General features: G+C 40.8%; 1 protein-coding gene across 2 annotated transcripts; it reads right to left on the bottom strand.

Annotated features, from left to right (window-relative positions):
* Positions 1 to 946: 946 nt before the first annotated feature.
* On the bottom strand, positions 947 to 17,653 carry LOC136718918 (calpain-2 catalytic subunit). 2 transcript variants are annotated; one of them, XM_066696708.1, is made up of 21 exons: positions 17,345 to 17,653; positions 16,174 to 16,243; positions 11,943 to 12,061; positions 10,161 to 10,294; positions 9,132 to 9,300; positions 8,721 to 8,804; positions 8,387 to 8,472; positions 8,225 to 8,293; positions 7,477 to 7,637; positions 6,375 to 6,544; positions 6,232 to 6,243; positions 4,401 to 4,612; positions 4,103 to 4,139; positions 3,944 to 4,009; positions 3,635 to 3,692; positions 3,219 to 3,283; positions 2,788 to 2,856; positions 2,560 to 2,638; positions 2,074 to 2,190; positions 1,561 to 1,619; positions 947 to 1,191 (listed from the first exon to the last, which is right to left on the bottom strand). In XM_066696708.1, the coding sequence occupies exons 1-21, from the start codon at positions 17,579 to 17,581 to the stop codon at positions 1,168 to 1,170; spliced, it is 2,097 nt and encodes a 698-aa protein (XP_066552805.1). In that variant the 5' UTR covers positions 17,582 to 17,653; the 3' UTR covers positions 947 to 1,167. The 2 variants fall into 2 exon arrangements, with proteins under 2 accessions (XP_066552805.1, XP_066552806.1); XM_066696709.1 differs by lacking the exon at positions 17,345 to 17,653 and adding an exon at positions 17,043 to 17,063.
* Positions 17,654 to 19,387: the final 1,734 nt, after the last annotated feature.

Below are 19,387 nucleotides of genomic sequence, written 5' to 3'. Positions count from 1 at the left end.
CTGCAGAATCCCAGCGATCCCATTGGTGGGGGCAGCGCAGATCTGCGGAAAACTGCGCTACAAGTACGTGATTACCAATCTTCGGCCTAATTACCCGTTGAATTAACGAGTGTTTGTGAACACTTTTAGTGACAAGCTAAAGAAAGCAGCTTTTCCAGATGCCAAATCATTTCAGGGTATTCATGGTTTAATTTGACATGTACTGTATAAGCAATTTAAGTAAGAGTACATTTTACGACCCCCCCTTGGATTGCTATATGGATACAATCAGGAAACAATGGCAGACCAAGACTCCAGAAGCAAAGGATATTTTTTAGTTGTTTTGCATACACATCTACACTGAAGAATGCTGCATCCAGATTTTTCCAAATAAATGCATCTCTCCTAACCATACTGAGACAAACTGCCAGATGTTATTTAATAAAACCGTAGGGGGTATATTGGAGGTATATGTATATATTGGGAGGGAAAGGGCATTGTGTAAATCTGTTGGACAGTTTACAAAGGTTCAAAGTGATCACTTAAAATTAAAAAGATATTTACCTAAAACAAAACAAAAGTTACTTAAATTTAGAGCATCTCTTGGACCTGCAGCCTTGAAGTAATATACTGGATGCCTACTTTTAACAGAGACAGATTTCTCTCACACAACCCCAGTATGTACAAGCCTGCAGACTATATTGAAAAGCTTTTAGCATCACAATCGGGTTTCCTCATTCACAGCAGTTCAGGTTAACTTCGCTATTAAGTTCACTATGTTTAGCTATATCTTACACTAGTTTCACAAGATAATATAATTCAAAATTACTGGTTTAGTTTACCTAGATTACCTAGAACCTAGATTATATTAACATTATTCACAACAGAATACTAGATGTTCTGCAGTTAGAGATCAACATCCATAATCACCCTCACTGGCTAAATTAAAGGACAAAGAGGCAGCAAAGTGGTTGTAATATTTATTTATTTATTTATTTATATATATATGTTCCAATTCAGAACAAGACATGTATAAAACAAACTACCTCCATGACATTTCTGTTCAACCTACCATATAATGCACCATTTAAAGTTACAGGTTAACAAGGAGTAAAATCATATAAATTCCTTTAAAAATGTAAATGTGTTTGGTTTGCGTGTTTGGTTGAAGGCTTGTGCAGAAGTCTTCTAGACCATGGCAAAAATCAGCCACTGCGGGGGAGGGGGACAAAATAATAGAATTAGTTAGGCTTCTCATGCTTTTTTAACCAAGGCCTAGCTCAAATAAAGACCTTGATCTACCTGCGAATTGCAGATAAACTTGTGCCGCATCTCATTTAGATTTATAAGCAGTAGAAAGTGGCCTGTGACAAATTAAACTGATAGTGTACAGGTTTACAATATGAGATTGACCGGTAGGAAAAGTTTGGATTTGGTCTGACTTGATCTAGCTCCCAGTCAAAAGGATGTAGAGTGTCAAAAACAATAAAACTGTAAACAGACATTACAGTCCGTTTTTGCCTAATTTCAGACTTTGTTTGGGGGGGGACCCTTGTTGAAACACGTGGGTGGATGTCTTACCTGAAAGAAGTCGAGCTCGATGCTCCCAGTGCCTCCAGTGTCTACCTTATTAAAGACTCCTAAAAGAAAAAGATAAACATGTTTTAAACTGTGTTTTAACTTTGGTTGATCCTTTTCACATTTCTTTAGAAAGAAAAAACATTAACTGAATTATGATTTTGCTGAGAAGACATAAGAACTGGAACATTACAATTTAGTAAAATGTTGGATTTGTATGTGTATATAACAGTGCTAAAACTAGGAGTCAATTAATTTAATCAGGAACTATCCTATAATAAGATAATAAAATAGGTAAGTACTAATAAAAGACACAGGGGACTACATTACAGAGCAACCTTTTGTACGTCAGTTGAAATAGACTACAACAGCAGACGTTTCTTATATGGTCATCCTGGAACTTTAAAATCACATGGGATGATCAGAAACATCTGTAATTTCTGCCTTTTGACAACAGCATTCTCAATAAATGACTTATTTATTTAAAAAAAATCTAGGGAAAGCTTGACGACTTACTGAACATGGTTTCCAGACGCATCAAGCAGGCCACAAAGTTGTCAAAGTCGATGGTCATGTCTGTTTCGGCATAGCGGGCGACGAGGATTTGGTGAAGGCTGTTGTTCAGGGTGAAGCCTGTTGAAACACATAAGTGGGTGGTTAGCACCAAACGTCTCTGCAACTGTGTGTGGCACAACTGCCAATAGCCTTCCTTGACTCTGAGATAAGGGTGATGATGTAGGAGTTCTTTTAGATAATACCTTAAACTATGCTTCTGCTTGTCAATCGTTTAACATCTTTGCTGATTATATAGTCTCAGCTGAGGTTCTAGCAAGCATGTACTAAACAGCTGTACCAGATTCAGTAAAACAAAAAAAAAGCTTTACATTCAAACAGACATAGAACAAAACTACAAATATTTCCTTGGGTTTCATCTTCAAGGAGAAAAGCCATGCAGGAGACTCCCAGATTTCACAAATATGAAATTTCCATCAACTCAAGTACCTGCATCTTTCAGGGCAATTCGCATCTCTGGAGTACTCATAGTGCCCGATTGATCCATGTCATTCTTCTTGTAGATGGACTGGAAGAAATCAAATCACAATGTTGAGCTGGGACAATACTTTGCGTGTCATTTGTCATTGGCACGTGAACCAAAACATATTAGGAAGCATTACGTAAGTTTATTAGTATATGCATTATTATGGACATCATGCAAAGATGTTACCTTACCAGGTATTTCTGGATCTTCTTCCACAGTGTGGCAAACTCACCCATTCCAAGCTTGCCATTGCCACTATCCTGTTAAAGGGTTAAGGAGAACCCGGACCACAAATTATCATAATAATCTTGTTGGCAGAACAAATATCAAGATTTTCTTATTTACTACAGTTTTCTGTCCTGGTGTCCTTGTTTACATTAAAGACCTTCAGTATTGGAAGTAAAGTAAATTAGAGACTATTTTAGAAAGACTGACAGGAGCATGTTTAAGTTTTGCTAGGACATCAACAGTTACACTCTCTTGCTTACCATTAATAACCAAAAAACGTCATAAATATTATAATTGTGTAATTGTTGCATGAAAAATGTGAGGACACCAAAATAAATATTTGCATTGAATAGGTTTTGATTAAAATAAAATATAATATTAAAATGTAGGATACGTCCATGAGGTTGACCATAACTCTGCAGGTCTCCAAGCTAAAGCCATCTGTTTTTATATCAGCACCTAAAAAGCATTGTACAAACGGTATTAGTTACAATTAAATTATGACCTTGTTTTAGCATAATAGACTAAAGAATATCAGATTTAAATAAATACAGCCACACAATATACTGCAAACAAGGAAGGCTCCCTTCAGCTGCTGCTACCCTAACAATCAATAACCATATAAAGCATGAACATTAATAACTACATCAATAAGTCAAACAAGGATGTATGTTCAAATTACCGGTACTACTATATAATGTTCTTAATGGTGAAATCAGTTTATTAAAATACATTTGTTATACATCACTACATGGCACTGATGGAAGAAAGCTTCCTTGGCTAAAATGCTACTAACTAAAAAACACTCACGTTTGGAGACGATGTTATTCAGAATAGTTCTCAGTTCTGGTGGAGAAATTTCCATATCCTGTGAATATTAAACAAACACTTTAGCATAAGACTTAAGGAAATAGAACAAACATTCACACAAAATAAGAGTAAAGGCATTTTTAGTTACTCGAAAATGTTATACATTTAATTTAAAACATGAGTTTCCAACTGAACATTAACTAGAGTTCATAGTTCCATCTAACATTGCAGGGCACAATACTTTAGAATCAGGCAAACTTTCCCAGCAGTCTCTGAAAACACAGGTGTCATTTCCCAGCTAACACTCACCGCTCCAGTGAGCTTCGCAAACAAGTTCCTAAATCCCACATCAACTTCAGCTTCAGAAACCTTTTCCTGATCGAAAAAGAAACACAAGGGTGGAAAAGTATAAATATCAATGAAGTCAAAGGTTTTGCATGCATCGTCAATGAAACATGAAAAACTTACATCACTCAGGTCGGCCTTAATGGGATCTTCACAGTGTCTAGAAGGAGAAAGATATATGTTTACAGAAGATCACATGCGCTTCCTGGGAACCCTGATGTTACTCACACCGGTCAACCCCAACCCTCGTCTGTAACCCCATCAATAACTCTGACCTGAGTGGTCAAACAAGCGACGACCTCAGAACTCAGAAGTGCCCGAGTCATTCCTGTGGATTCAACACCTCAATCCATCAGGAATTTGCCACTACCATAGCAGGGGTACAGAGATGAAAGTGGAAGCGAGTGCCTAAGTGTCTTACACTGCCTCGGTCTGCTTCTCAGAGAAGAAGCGCAGACAGAAGTCCCCGTTCAGGTGCGGATCAAAGGTGGAGGGCACGATGAGGTACTCTCCGGGCGGCAGCTTGAAGCGCGTGCTGACCTCACGCAGGTTGATGAAGGTCTCGGAGCGGGCCGTCTGAGCGTGCGTCAGGAAGAAGTTCTTGTCCAGGTGGACCTCCCTCTGCCCTCGGAACTGACAGCACAGAAGGGATCAGTCAGAGAGATCATCTTTATATTGACGGTATTGTATGATTTGCATCCTATTCAGCATATTTTACAAACACAGCAACATCTGAAGTGATCTTGCCAGATCCTACAGTTAATATTTATTTTTGCTTTAGGGGATTTTCAGGTTAGATTTTTGACAAACCAGAGTTACAGAAGCAGAAACACAACATTTGTCCTGAGCCTGGGGCGGGTTGTACTAACGGGATTCGATGCAGGATCCGTGCTCCGATCTTGATCTCAGTTGTGTTGTACTAATCGGATCAGCGCTCAATCTGAGCTCAAAACTGATAGTGCTATTAAGAAGGATCATACTCAATCCGACTTTTTAAAATGGAGGAACTCTGCATACTTCATCTAGTTCGCAGGCTTCAAACATGCAGACCGCGGGTATTTAAAGACAGGCAAAAGCCTTTAGAGGTATTTCGTGAGGACGGTGTACGAAAGCGGTACAGATTAACACCATGAAACATATTAATCCATCATTGAACATATTAATCCTCACAGACATGATTGATCCTGTAGTGGGACCAACATCGAAGCGCAGTCATGCCTTACCCACACGTTTGAAGCTACGTTTAGCATTGAGATTTTCTGCAACCGGCAGCTTTCAGCAAATAGTATGTAACATTATCGGTGTAGTCTGGTTATGCACAGATAAACAAACAAATGGGACTTACATTATTTACAAAGATTTGCACTTTCATATAAACAGTATAATGTTGACCAAGCCGACTGTAGCAGCTATACGGCTGTGAAACGCTTTGAGAAGTGCCCCTACAATCCACGGTTTTAATGGATCCAATAGGCAATGTCCATGACAGACAGCTTTTCGGATGACAGACCTGTCGGATCCAGTGTAGAACGAGGGCATAAGCACACCGACATTAACTTGCATTGGGAAACGTAGTGAACAACTAGGCTGTTTAATTAATAAACTTGTCAGCAATATAGCACAGTATAGTTTCATTAAAGGTTTATGGTTGTCATTGTGTCATTAGAGCAGAAGACGTTCAAATAGCCGCACCAGGGAGGGACGAGACAGTTTATGTAAATAGGAAACTCCACAGTTACCGCACGCACTGCTTAATAATCGTATCAAAAAATCTGATCAGTGGATTCTGATCTTGATCCGTTTCGTACAACGCCTTTTCATGGTCCGGAACCAGTGATCCTGGATCCGATCCCGTTTTCTGATCCTGTTAGTATAACCGGCCCCAGGATTTGGTGACCCTGGCAAACTGGCATATTGCCACCTTTGGTTTCCCAACCATGTCCTTCTCTGACCATGTGACTTGTGCAGTAATAAAGGCATGTTTAATCATTCTTTGCCTTGAGAGCTTAAGCCTTTCAAGTGAAACCTAGTTATTTCCACAGAGGAATTAAATTAATAATTATGGACTTGTGGTGCATATTACATTAGGAGAATGCAGAAATTTGACATACAGGTCATTTCTGAAAGGTTGAACAAGCCAGAATTTAAAAGAGCAAACAAACAAATGAAAGAAACCCGGGCTGATCTGGCCTCGGTGTAGGAGTCCCACAGCAGCCCTAGTGTGGGCACTGCTCTCCAGAAACAGTGCTTACCTGCGGGGGAACCTGAAACAGACAAGACGCACAGAGGTTAGACCAGCACATCTTGACTGCACTGCGGCTGAATTCATCTTAAAACACTTGGTGGGCATAAAAGCCGAGCGATCCCACCTCACACGCCTCCTATCTCTCCTCACCTCGTAGATGGCGAATCCGATGGTGTGCATGTCCTCTCCCGACTTCCTCAGTCGCCGGCGGTTCTTCTGAATCAGACCCAGCACGAAGCTGCAGCCCACCTCATTGTCATCGGGGTCGTCGTCCTCTTCCTCCAGCTTGATCACGTACTGGGGGTTCATCCAGAAGGTGTCTGTGAGAAAAGTGTTTAATTTAATATTTCAATGTATAACGTCTAATACTGTTCTTTTTAAAAGGTGTTGGCCCTACTTTGAGAGCCAGTCTGTTGATAAATTGTGTCCAAACAGTTTCAGACTTAAGCGAGTGTCTTCCATGTCTACAGTAGAAGGTGCAATTTCACAATCTTCAAAGTTTTTCAACGGCTATCGTATTGACCTCTAAGCTGTAATTATACGACTTTAAGCTCATACGTTTTGTGCGCGTCAGAAAACCTCAGGATGTAACATTTAAGATTTTAGTTTTTTGTTTTGTTTTTCCCCAGAGCTGTGGGCTTTCATTGAAACACGAAGTCAAGGGAATAAGGAACTACAGATCATATTTCTCAACACTTAAAAGCTGTTAAATTACAGTGATCTAAAAAAAGCACAATCCATTCATGGTGTGTACTGATAAGCACAGTGAACACATTATAAAAAAGACATTTCTAGCTTTGCGAGTCACCAAAACTCCTTATGCACCCAACCCTGTTTCTCCCATTGCTCCAGTAATTTCAAAAGTTCCATGTGCGAAAAGGTTTTAAATATCTGATCAAAATCGCAAAATATTTATCTAAACCCTGAAGCAAAAAGGTTTGGCTGTATTTAATGTTCCATGCATTACCGGGAACCTAACTGTGATCCAAGCATTTACACCTTAAAGCAAAAAGGTTTGGCTTCATTTAATCGAAATGTTTTCCATACCTTAATTGCATTTGGGTAAATATTTTGTCCACATAATGCATAAACCACTTTATCCCTGAACTCTGAAAATGTATTTAGGTTTCAGCACAGGTTTAAAATATCTTTTTGCATGGTCAGACCTCCTGCATACTTCTAATATGAGAACAGACACAAGCTCAGTGAACGTGCGGTGTTGTGAGTGTGTGCAGTAGGTGCCGGTTCTCACAGGGGTTGTTCCGGCAGCCCCCCGCGGTGGAGCCCTTCCTCCAGGAGCCGTCGTAGTTGCACACACTCCAGCGCTTGTAGGAGTCACTGGTCAGGGTGTCCGGAGTCAGGTTGCAGATCTCCAGCCGGGAGTAATTCCTCAAGAACTCCGTGAAAGACATCCTGTCCACAAGCAGATAGCAGACCACATCCGTAAACATCGAGGTTTCCTTCCTTTTTTTTTTTCCTTCTTTTTAACCCATTCTGTCATTGACACCCAATTGTTTCCGGAATTGACTTTTACTCTCTCACGCCTAGTACCCTATCCTGCATCCATTTAAAAGCAGAAAAAGTGGCTTCCAACCACAAAAAAAAACCATGATTGTGTACAAGGTTGGACTGTTTGCAGTTCGCAGGTAGGGTGAAGTCTCTATTCGGTCTAGGCCTTGGTTGCATGATTTGGGATTTAATATCAAGCACTATACACCGGATGGCTTTCTTGGTGGACTGTGATCTTATCAGGTTTTCCATATTTCATAATTTATTTTCTTCAAGATCTGGAATACCAAATAAGAGTGGCTCAAAAACTGATGGCCTATTTTTAAATCCCACATTTGACTCTTTAGCTGATTTGAGTCTGGGCAACAGACTGGTGCACATCTGGGACAGCCGTGGCCAAGCTATTACAATCTAATAGATTTTTAAGGCACAGGGGAAGCTTTCAGTTTGTTTACCCACTTCTGTATATATGAAAGAAAATGTGATCTTACCAGAACTCTCCATCTTCTGCTTTGACAACCTGACGCTGTGACGGGTCCACATTGTTCCACTCGGAAGACCTGCAGAAAACCAGCACAGGATCAGAGATCAGCTGCCAACACCCAGCCCAGTGTTCCTGCCCAAACACCCCTCTTCCCGTCTCTCCCACGTACCCATCACTCCAGGCCCCAGTCCACTCCACCTGCCCCCAGGGGTTACGAATCCTGACCAGCTTCTCAGGGCGTCCTCGGTAGGTCACCTGACCAACACACAGGTGAGCGTTAAAGTCAATCATGCAAAGTACAGCGCTATAGAAAATATCAAGAGCAACAGCCACAGATTAAAACTGCATTTACTTTTTCATTGGAAGGTAAACTCACAGAAGTATTGAGCTCCTGGACCTGGAATGGTTATCAATGTTATGTAAATGCAAATTGATCTTGCCTACAGCGAGTCACTGGCAGTTGACAATATGCTATAAACTTTGAGCAGCTCTGTGCCACGTACCTCCGTAGCACCTGTGAGGGAGTAGGCGTGTCCCTTCACCAGCTTCTGATAGGTGACGGCCTCAGTCTCGGCAGCACTGGTGATCTATAAAAGAACCACAGTCACGCCACGGTCAGAACCCAGAGGGAAGCAACGTGAACCAAGCAAAGCATAGCCAGAACAGCAACTAATCAATCTGCTTGTGTCCTCGTCTGGCAAGTTTAGAAAGCACCATATTTCATATAATATCTATACCTTATATGTTTCCTGTCTACAATCAAGCACCATCCACCATCTTTCTTCACCGTGAGGGACTCCGATCGATAAAGGGATTATAGAGCCGCTTTCAATAAATTATGGAATTTCAACTAATATTAATATATGGTAAAATCAGACATGTATGGTTTGTTATTGGAAAGAGGCTGTCAGTACATCAATGGAGCATCCCAGTAGAGAGCCAGCTTCCAGGGCTTTCTTGATGATGTTGAAGAGGTTGCTGGGAGCGCTTTTCAGCTCGTACGTCTCAGAGATCCCTCCAGTGAAATCCTCAAAGCCTTCAGTAGTGGAGCCTCCAGACAGGGCCTCATAGCAGCCATTGACCCTGGAGGAAGAAAAGCCAGGAGATTGCATCACATATTTCTTGTATTTCTTACACTTTAAAATTAAGAAAATTAATGAATTATAACAAGCAAGCCTGCCTACACTTGAACATTGAAAAATATATTATATAGAGCAAAAAACACCAGAAATCCTCAACATAAACGCACTACATAAGTATACAGCACAAACAAAGGTTTAAAAGCGATACAGAAATTAAACTATGAAAAACTAAATATAAAATTTAACCTCTATAGTACAGCTCCGGCTTTCTCAATATACAATACAAAAACAAAATTACTTTTCTAAATGAATAATGAACACTTATGATGCTTGTAGAACCTTACATATCCCTTTAAAACAGAACTGCCTGCTATAATGGTTGTATTATTATGCACAAGCATTAATAATTAAATGCGTGTTTGCACGGAACATGCATCTTTTAATAACATGTAAACTCTGGTTTCTTTTCATGCTATGTGTTATGTTATAGCGGTGTCTGATGAAAATATTGTGAACCTGACATTTTCAAGGTTAAACCGTGGCTCCAGAACACTGAGAAGATATTCCTACTTGAAGAACGGTTTGTTGTGACTAATTACAACGTGAAGAGACGACTGAAAATAACACAGCGTAGATGACAGGAAACGCAAGACGCAAGAACTGAGACAACAGGAAGTAGGGATAATAATAAACTACTCCTTTGTGTAAATACAAGGTAGATAGAGTGGGGATTAGAGGATTTTAAATTCACACTCAGGGAAACAATCTCTTAGGGAAACCACCATTTTGTGCACGCCCGGCCCCACACCGTCTTGTGTTGAGACAGTTTTCCTGGTAATCAGAGCTCTGAGGCCTACTTACTTGGCGTAGGCCTTCTCCAGCAGCGCGCTCCAGAACTCAGAGCCCTCGGCTGAGTGGACGAACAGCAGCTCTCCGTCTTTAGTGGGCAGCCGGTCGTCAATGACAACATCCACCCATTCTCCAAACTGCCAGAACTACAAAAGTCCAAAAAGTGCCGATTGAGACAGTTTTCTTTGTACCATTGCGGGCGCCTGTGTGAAACACCACCTTCCGATCTATCTACACCTTACTTGCATGTCATAATGCCAGTGTAATAGTGGAGATTTTAATATCAAATGTTCACCTTCAGGTGTCTGCGACAGAGGAGCACCTATGCAAACTACTTCTCCATTTACGTGCAATACTAAGCTACATTTCCAAAGCCACAAGCCATAAGAAGCCACAGCTTTAACTCATAATAAAACAAGACTGAAATATTGAGGAAGAAAATTAAGTCATAAAAAATTAAGAAATGGGAGACATTCTGGGTTAACACACCACAAAACAGCCTGAGCCAGGGAGCTTGTCTTGAACATGTCTGCACAACCTTGGAAGAGGATACATTTTTATGACTTTAAAAAAACAAGTAATTTATAACAATGCCTTTAATGTAACTGGCAGAGACATTTACTTGAATATTTATTTATTAACCCCTCCCCCACAGAATAGGCTTTATTATCTGTCTATTAAGGTTATATGGATTGAAATAAGACCCAAAGGGCTTACAAGGACCCATGACATGGTTTCAATACCAACCACAACAGCAAGAAAAATGCATGGCAAGGTTTAAAATCACTAAAATAGTAAATGATAAATGCTCCTCTGGGACTTTCCATTGTTTAAAATCAATTCCTGACTCAGTCTGGTTTCCTAATCCTAAATTAAGTTTCCTTCCACCACACCCCATAACAATATGGTGTCCAGAGACTCACTCACTCAGGCGTGTTCACAAACAAATGCTGCTTTTAATACATGCATCACTTTTCTTTTCTTTTTGTTTTTTATTTTAAGAATATTAATATTCCAGAATGCCTTTCATTCTTTGAGAGCTTTTTAAAGAGTAAGTAGCCAAGCAGAGAAGTAACCATTTTCAAAGTATTTCGATAACATCCATGTAATTATGTGTGCATAGTTATCATATTTGTACAGTCCTTGATGACAGTGAATCTTTGTTTTTCAGTACAGGGTGGGGGGAGCACAGCATGCCACTACGATCCATTCACCTTTTTAAAAGAACATCAAAATAAATGGTGTCAGCATGAGTTTCATCTTGTGATCAAGCATTTAGGTTTTCTTTTCCTTAAGCAATAATGTCTATGTGTTGGTGTGCTAAACAGCTCAGTGATCAGGGACCAGTGGCAACTCACAAGTAAGTACAGTTTGCTTTCCCTCACTCACTCTTCAAAGGGCACACCCCATCCTGTTCTGAGCAGTTCTCTCCAGCACTAACAGCAGGCACAGTTAGAACAGGCCTGGGAGAGCCTTTGTGCGGGTGTGTTTGGGTGCGAGTGTGGTTGATGCATCACCAGTTTGCCTGTTGCTACAGCTTTCACCATTTCACAACCAAAGTTTCAGCAAATCAGTGCCACAGGAAGCACGTCAGATCTTAAAACTAAACACCAGCCTTGCAATTGAAAGGATCATACACCTTATTTTTGTTGTTTGATGCCAAATCTGCAACTCCACTCCCTGACCCAATCTACTGGCCAAATACACAATGCTCATTTGCCTTTGTAACTGACTATTTAAAAGAAAATAAATTATATTGTAATATTATAGTGATATACTCATTTTCCTCCTTACCTGGAAGTGAAAGATCCCAGCGTAGCCATTTCCAAAGTCTTGATCACTGGGAACCACTCTGGCCATGACATCCTCATTGAGGGTGAGAGAAGCGATAGCAGCCAGGAGCCAGCAGTCACCTGAGTGACAGAGACCAAAGACATATACATATTCAGTGCCTGAAGTGCCTGGGTTTGAATAATGTATTATCTTACCAGGCAATACCCATGAAATCATTACACTAACTAAAGCTATCTCTGCAAACAAACAAAGGAGAGCAGAACATATGCAGATAAATACTTTCTAATCAAAAAGTTCACCACATTGGGAATAAAAAGAACCTGGTTCACACAAAAATAGTATTCAGGTTTGTAAAAAACAAAAACTGTGCATTTCTGTTTTACTGACAAGCACCAGTATGTGCAGCCCCCTGTGATCTAAACTGCATGTTCAAATTTGGGAAAGATTTTGAGTTTAAAATTGGTCAGGTCACCCTAATTAGGAGCATTTTAAAATGTCCTTGGGGTATTCACTTTTTGCTTTACAACAGGAACAGAGCTAGTGTACCAGGCTAGCCTAAAAAAAAAAAAAAAAAAAACTAAAATAATGCACACAAACTCCGCCCCCCCAAAGCAGACTGCAGTTGACTATGAATCATACAGTTTCCTCCCTGCCTGCCACCCACAGAGTCTCATCTCACATTACACAACCAACCTCTTCTCCTCGTTTCATTTTTCACTACAGATAGCACTTTCACAAAATTGTTCTGAAAAATTGGTCAGATTAGATGGTCTGCTGCTTGGCTTCCATATGATTTAAGTGACAAAGCTGTTTACTAGTATTATTTCATCACCAACATTCATTTTCATTGATCTCATCTCGGGCTCATGTTTTTCTGTTGTGGCAACAAATTTGTATTGGAACCTTGCTTACAAACAGTTCCCTCTCCTTTGGCTATACATTTTATGACAACGCCAACAAGTGCATATACTTTACTATGGGGCACTGGTCTCAATGCATTTAATTTAATTTTAATTTCTTAACTGGACTGTGTTAAGATCCTACCAACCATGATTTAAAGAGACCTCTCCCCCTTTTAAAATAATTTCTGAAAAGAAACCCATAAGTTCAAAAATACACTCTTCCAAAGCAGAAAAAACCTTTTACTTCCTGAAATACAGCAGCCTAGTATCCTGGCTAGTGTCCTCAACACCTCCTGCTCTTATGCACTCCTTATGCTCCTGCCTACAATATGTAACATTAGGACTTCTTTCAATTAACTGCATCTAATCCTATGCCAACCCCTCCCACATACCTGAGACTTAACTGTCGTATGTCTGCACTCGTTAGCTCGTTGGACTAGGATGTGTGCTTATTGTATCTTGTACTGATTATATCACTGCACTTTGGAATGCTTTGATTATTTTGTTTTGTAAACCGTAAGTATCCCTAGATAAGAGCATTTGCTAATAAATAAAAACAAATACATACATACATAATATTTAATGACTAAATGACACTGAACAAGACGAGGAGTTGTAAAAACCTTGAACCAAAGCCACGCTACTGCCCACGTTGCATCCGGTTAGCATTAATGCAATTCTGCCAAGTAACCGTGGTTTGTGTGCCTATTGTAACTTGTGACAGAGCCAACAAACAACGTAGGGTGTGGTGCACAAACAGCCACTGTTCCACTGCACGAGTGCAAGCTGGACGACACTGAGGACAACATCAGGGCCATGAGGGTTTGGGTTTAGTAGAGGTCAAGGTTTACCTAGTTGACTCCCATACAGCCTGCTGCAAAAGACGTGGCCTGGACCAAGCAGAGCCTTTTATTCGCCAGTGTGAGGGAAAGGGGAGGAGAGAATATTTGTGCCTCTCGACTTTCAAACCACCAGGACGTCTCTGCCTCAGAATACACTATGCAAAGTCTATCCCACATGTTACAGCCCTTTTTCATTATCTGCACATGGATCCTATTTAAATATTAGGCAGTAATCTGCTTTTACTGTAGACCTCGGGGTACACATCACATTTGGATTCATTCAGCACCAGTGTTTTCCCCTTGCCTGATCGCTACAAAATTATCAGTTGCAACATTTTAAAAATATTCCCTTACAGAGTGGGATACTTACTATAAAGTATTTTGTTTTCCTCTCCCCTCCCCCCACTATTCTTCACACTTTTCTCTGTTGCTCAACTTAATATCTGCAATTCCCTGCAGTTCTTGGTGTTTGACACGCGTACCATCCTACAATTACTCCTGAAAAGCCCCGAGGACTGACAGTATGAGTAGGTTAGGTGGGGGAAGCTAATTAGCGTTGCACAAAGTGGAGAACACCATTGACAAAGCATAGTATCATTTGTACCTTAGTATCCCCTGAAACTAGATCGATTTTAGATGAGCAATGCCGCTTTCATTCTGCTGTTAATCACAATATAAAATAAATAAATAAACCACAGTTTTGTTTATTGGAAAACTGATGAACATCTAGCAAACCTCCCTTGTTTCGTTTTCCCGAACCGTGTACACAACCGTGGCAAATGACTCCCTTAGACACCAGAGGCCACTCTTCTCGTTGTGTTACCCCCACAAGCTGTACTTCTGCTTGCTCATTTTTTGAAATGCACCCATTGTGCAGAAGGATCCTTTCTCTTCCCCATTTCCAATGAAAACATTCAGCTGTGAGGTTGCTACAGTGCTGTAGCTCTGTGGGGGTGGTGAACAGGTACGCAAATAATAGTCTGTACATACAGGCAAATAATAGGCTATACAGAGGCAGGCATCCAGCCTCAGGCAGAACAAGGTCTGCTGTCATTAACTGATCAGCACAAAAAGCAGTTTGGTGGGAAAGAAAAAGTGACTGTCTCTCTCTCACAATATACAAATCAAGGACTCATTTTTTGTTGGAAATATAGCCTCATTGGGGTAATTAAGAGCAACACAATGTATTTTTTCAGGAGTTTTCGTGACTAGCCTGTATTTGCATACTGTATATACACTTAAGAGAAATACTCCCTCCCTATGACTTTGTGATGCCTCAATTCGCAGGGTTTTTACAGCCAATACACACAGTTTGCCACAGCTGTACAAACAGATACAGATGCTTTCAGGAGAATACAAGACAGTCAAAGACCTCACGATATAAAAGAAGAGCAAATATGTCGTTTTGAATGGAGTGCTTGGGGGATAAAGCCTATTCATTACTGCCCAGCTGTAATTGTGTGATGTTAAGCAATCGGTCTACTCTTTGGGGAACTGACTTGCCTTCTGCTTACCTAGGAGCAGATGAACCCCAACCACAATCCTTCCACAAGGGAGCTGAACTGTAAGTCAGAGAGGACCAAGGAAATCCAGCACGACTCCTGCAGGAACCTGGCACGCTGTGGGGGCCCTGAAGCATGATTCCCATGCTGGTTCCCCCAGTTTCAGCTTTTGCTTTTCTCATGCTTGTGCCACACATTGAAGTTGCTTTGCTTAGGGCATTCTGCATAGTTTGAATCATGCTCTGCCACATCTCATTACTGATCTTGAGTGACACTTCCCTGTGCTTTAAAGAATGGTAAAGTCCGCACCTTTAACACTAGAACCGCCATTGCCCTCATTTTGACACTTCACCCTTGTTGTTTTGTATACCTGCATAAGCAGGCAGCACGGCCTTGGTCTGAATCAGGGATCTCCAAAGTTGCAGTATGATTTAGTGAAATGTGATGTTTCATTCAGGAAATATGCCAAAAGTCATGGTCTCCTTTAAAATTGTAACCATCGAGTTACAATACAAAGTTAGTTTTAGCTACTTCAGTTGCATTAGGAAAACGTTATTTACAAAAACAAACCAAAACACAAGGACTCTTTTGTAAACAGAAGAGAGCTATGGATCTGTATGCTTGCGAGCGCCCTCTAATTTGTGTATTTTAAATCTTGGCCAGGCCCCCACCGTCTCCTCTGTGGCTCTCGCTCCCACCGCTGTCTTCCCCTCACATTCCTTTCAATTGCTGCTGTTGTGCCAGATTATGTTAGTTTCATGTTCTACTCCAGTGGTGAAAGATTTCAAACCCTAAATAGGCAGAGAAGGATTTGTGACGCAGGGTTTGTGATTCGGTAGTGAACGAGTGTGATCAAGTTTCTGGGCTTGTAGTGCCTAAACTCTTTGATGTGGTGTGTTCAGCCAGACATGTGAGTTATACAAGTATAATTTAATAAAACAATGTGTAAATGCGCCTTCTGATTCAACAAGATCATGTGACTCACCAAGAGCCCCCTGGCAGATATCGGTTCTTGTGGCTCCACCAACGATGAATTGGGGATTGGAGCACAGTTCCTGCAAACAGCAGAGAGACGTTTTAAAGTTAATCATCAGTGGAAGGCTTGGTAAAATTAAGTAAATCAAGGTTCATTGTGCTTACACACGAACACACACTATACAATAATGGGCAACAATTCTTAATTCACAAAAACAACATATGAATGTCTCATGTATGTCCACTGAGTTCTGATGCTGATCACATGTATAAGGCCTAACCCTAACTCTGACTCTAACCTTCTCATGCGTGGGATTAACAGCAGAACACACCTTAAAAACATGCTATTCATGTGTTATTCATACATCAATCCGTTACCACATACATACACACGCACACTGAGCAAAATACCTTTTTACAGTAACAGGTAACAGCTATAGTTTGAAATGAATAAATCCAAAGAAGAAGGGGGATACAATATATAAAGGACATGCAAGTCTGAATGGAATTGAAGTCTAAAAGTAGAACAGCAGAAACGAAGAGCCACTTCCTAGTAGTTTTACCACACACATGCATGGCTTCATAAAGCTCTTCCTTGTCAGTTGCCAGCATATTGTTAGTTCATGGCTGTTAAAGACTGGTACTTCCCAGGATGTTATATTACATTAAAAAAACATATACTGGCCGATTTATTTTGACTGCTTGATGACTAATAACAATTGTAAACCAAACTTAAGACGTACAGGACGTTTTCTGTGTTTTAAACCACTGCCCACCTCAAATCTCAGTTCCTCAACTGAAAATGATTCATCACAGAGGAATGCTTTGAACCGGCACACCCAACTCAAACAACATACAAAGTTTGATATTAATTCTCACCTGCATTGTAACCATTAAGCTCACGACAAAACGTTTGGTTGCGTATATGTTCACACATAAAACAACACATTAAAAAGGCAGAGAAAGTTATACATGTAGAAAACACGCCGGTTTCGCCAAAATGCATGCACGTCTTGAATGCGCATTGCTTCCGCTTTATAATTAATGAAATACTGCCGATTCCGATCGATAAGACTTAATTAATTAATGTAATAAAAACTGCGACGTTGGTTCGCAGGAGTTGTACGCTGCGCATTGAAGACTAAACAAGCAAACAAGCAAACAAATGAAACGGTGCCTACTCCGGGTCTTTTCCATTTGACACCCCTGGTTTTGGACGAAGACGGCCCCAGCTCCTTAAAGCCCAGCGACTCGGGGGCGGCCGCGAAGCTGGGGTCGCAGAACAGCTGGCCCTGGCTCTGGCACTGGCGCCGCAGCTGCTCGTAGTCCTGGTTCAGGTGCTTCACCGCGTTGGAGTTGCTGCCGAAACCCGCGGCCAGCGCCCGCTTCTTGGCTAAGGTAGACGCCATCCCGGTCATGGTGCTCGGGCTTTGGGAGGTGCAGCTCTATATACCTGACATCGATTTGCAAACCGAAAAACAAGTTTGTGAAAAGTTTCTTCCCCCGCCCCTGACGTCCCAGGCGGGGTTTTGTGATGCGGTTGGCGCTACAGATGTGGTCGTGTGCGCGTGGCGCAGATGTCCGCAGTTCTGCGCGGCTCCGCCAATGGGATCGTGGCATTGCGCAGATCTGCGCAGAGCTGCGGACGTCGGCGCGACCTGTGGACACGCTTTCCTGTGTCAGAAATCGGCAGCTGCCAGGACTTTTCACGGCAAATGTGGTAATTTAAAATATTTTAATAGCGTATACATATTCTGTATGCAATTATGTATCCTCAAAGCGTCCTCTTAAATATGTTATGTTTAATATAATGAAACTAATTAAAACAAAGTGATTTGCGAGGTAGATTTAGTTGCATGAGTAATATAATAGTTGTAATTTTAGTACCTATTTAGTGCCTATCTAAATACTAGTGAGCTAGTCCTGGTTTGCGTCTTCTTTCTTGTTTTTTCTGGTAGAAGAAAGCAGTTTTTTACACAACTGTGTACGTCATTGGACTGCCGTATCCTGTTGAAATTGGTGGTGCCCTGTTAACTCGGTAGTTCGTTATTATTTCGCTGAACGACATAAAGCAGCAACACCCAGTAAAACTAAAATGACTCATTTAAATGTTTGACTGTAAAAAGGCTTTGTAAAAGATCACAAAATACAGACTGGGCAGCTAGCACGAGTGACTGCTTTTAAATCTTGTTTTAGTTTGTATTCGCCCATGCATTGCGCCATAATAATTGCGAGCTGGGAGCTGGCTGCACGATTTAACCCTTTGCGGACTGGACCCGACGTTGTGAAAATGCGGTTGCGGTCCTGTGTCGATCTCCTGAAACGCGTCTTTTGCATGGAAAAAGACAGTTCTCTTCAGGAAATAGCCTTCAGCAGCCTTGGGGGGGAAAAAAGGCGATACATTGGAAAACACTGCAAACGTATGGGCTAATTAGCCCCTCCTGTGAGGGTCTGGAGTCTGGAGAGAGATGCGGCTCTCATTGCAGGCTAAACATGGACACATCAGACAACAGCCCCACATCTGCACAACTGATACAGATGTTAATGCATATTATTGTGCATTGTACACATTTCTCTTTCTTTTTTTTTGTTTTCAAATCTCGCCACATGTAAATATCGATGTAAAACATGTATGCTTTTTTGTTTTTTTGCTGGTTACCTTTGTTAGAGGTATGTGAAGGTTTTTTTTTTTTTTTTTAACGTTTTGCACTTTTTTATAATTCGTTTACGCCTGGAATAATTGTCAACAAATGACTAATAACAGGCTTTTTTTTTTTTTTCCAAAATGTTTGCACTTTTCAAATGTGAGGGTGTCCTTTGGAATAATTACTGCTTTGTGCATTTAAGTTATTTCAACTTAAACAACACATCTGTCTGAAATGTTATTTTCACAAAATTAATTTGGACCTGAGCAGCCTGACAGCTGCAAAATAATTGGACTGCAAAGGGTTAAACATGATACTTAATTGTGCTAATGAGTTTGTATATGTATTTGTTAAATACATGCTCCATATTATAATATCGAAACGTGTCTTTCAGGTTGCTGTCAACAAAAGAAAGCCATTTTCATTATTTAACAAGGGAGTGTAAACAGAACCTACTGCACCCCTTCCTGCAATTCACAAAACTCAGAGATGTCTATTTTTACAACTGCCACTAGAGGTCCTATTAACTATGTTGCAATGGTCTCCCAAACTCCTGCGATATTTTCACATGTAAGAACA

Source organism: Amia ocellicauda, chromosome 23 (assembly GCF_036373705.1).
Source record: "Amia ocellicauda isolate fAmiCal2 chromosome 23, fAmiCal2.hap1, whole genome shotgun sequence".
In the NCBI taxonomy this organism is placed as follows: Eukaryota; Metazoa; Chordata; class Actinopteri; order Amiiformes; family Amiidae; genus Amia; species Amia ocellicauda.
This window is presented reverse-complemented; position numbering and strand designations above follow the sequence as displayed.

Bases quoted from the DNA above. Each gene is read 5' to 3' on its own strand.
- LOC136718918 (XM_066696708.1), bottom strand. From the start codon at position 17,581: ATGACCGGGATGGCGTCTACCTTAGCCAAGAAGCGGGCGCTGGCCGCG. The intron at 16,244-17,344 runs GTAGGCACCGTT...TGCTGTTTGCAG, and splicing joins TCAAATGGAAAAGACCCGGA to GAACTGTGCTCCAATCCCCA. The intron at 4,140-4,400 runs GTAAGACACTTA...TTCTCCTTCTAG, and splicing joins GAGAAGCAGACCGAGGCAGT to ACACTGTGAAGATCCCATTA.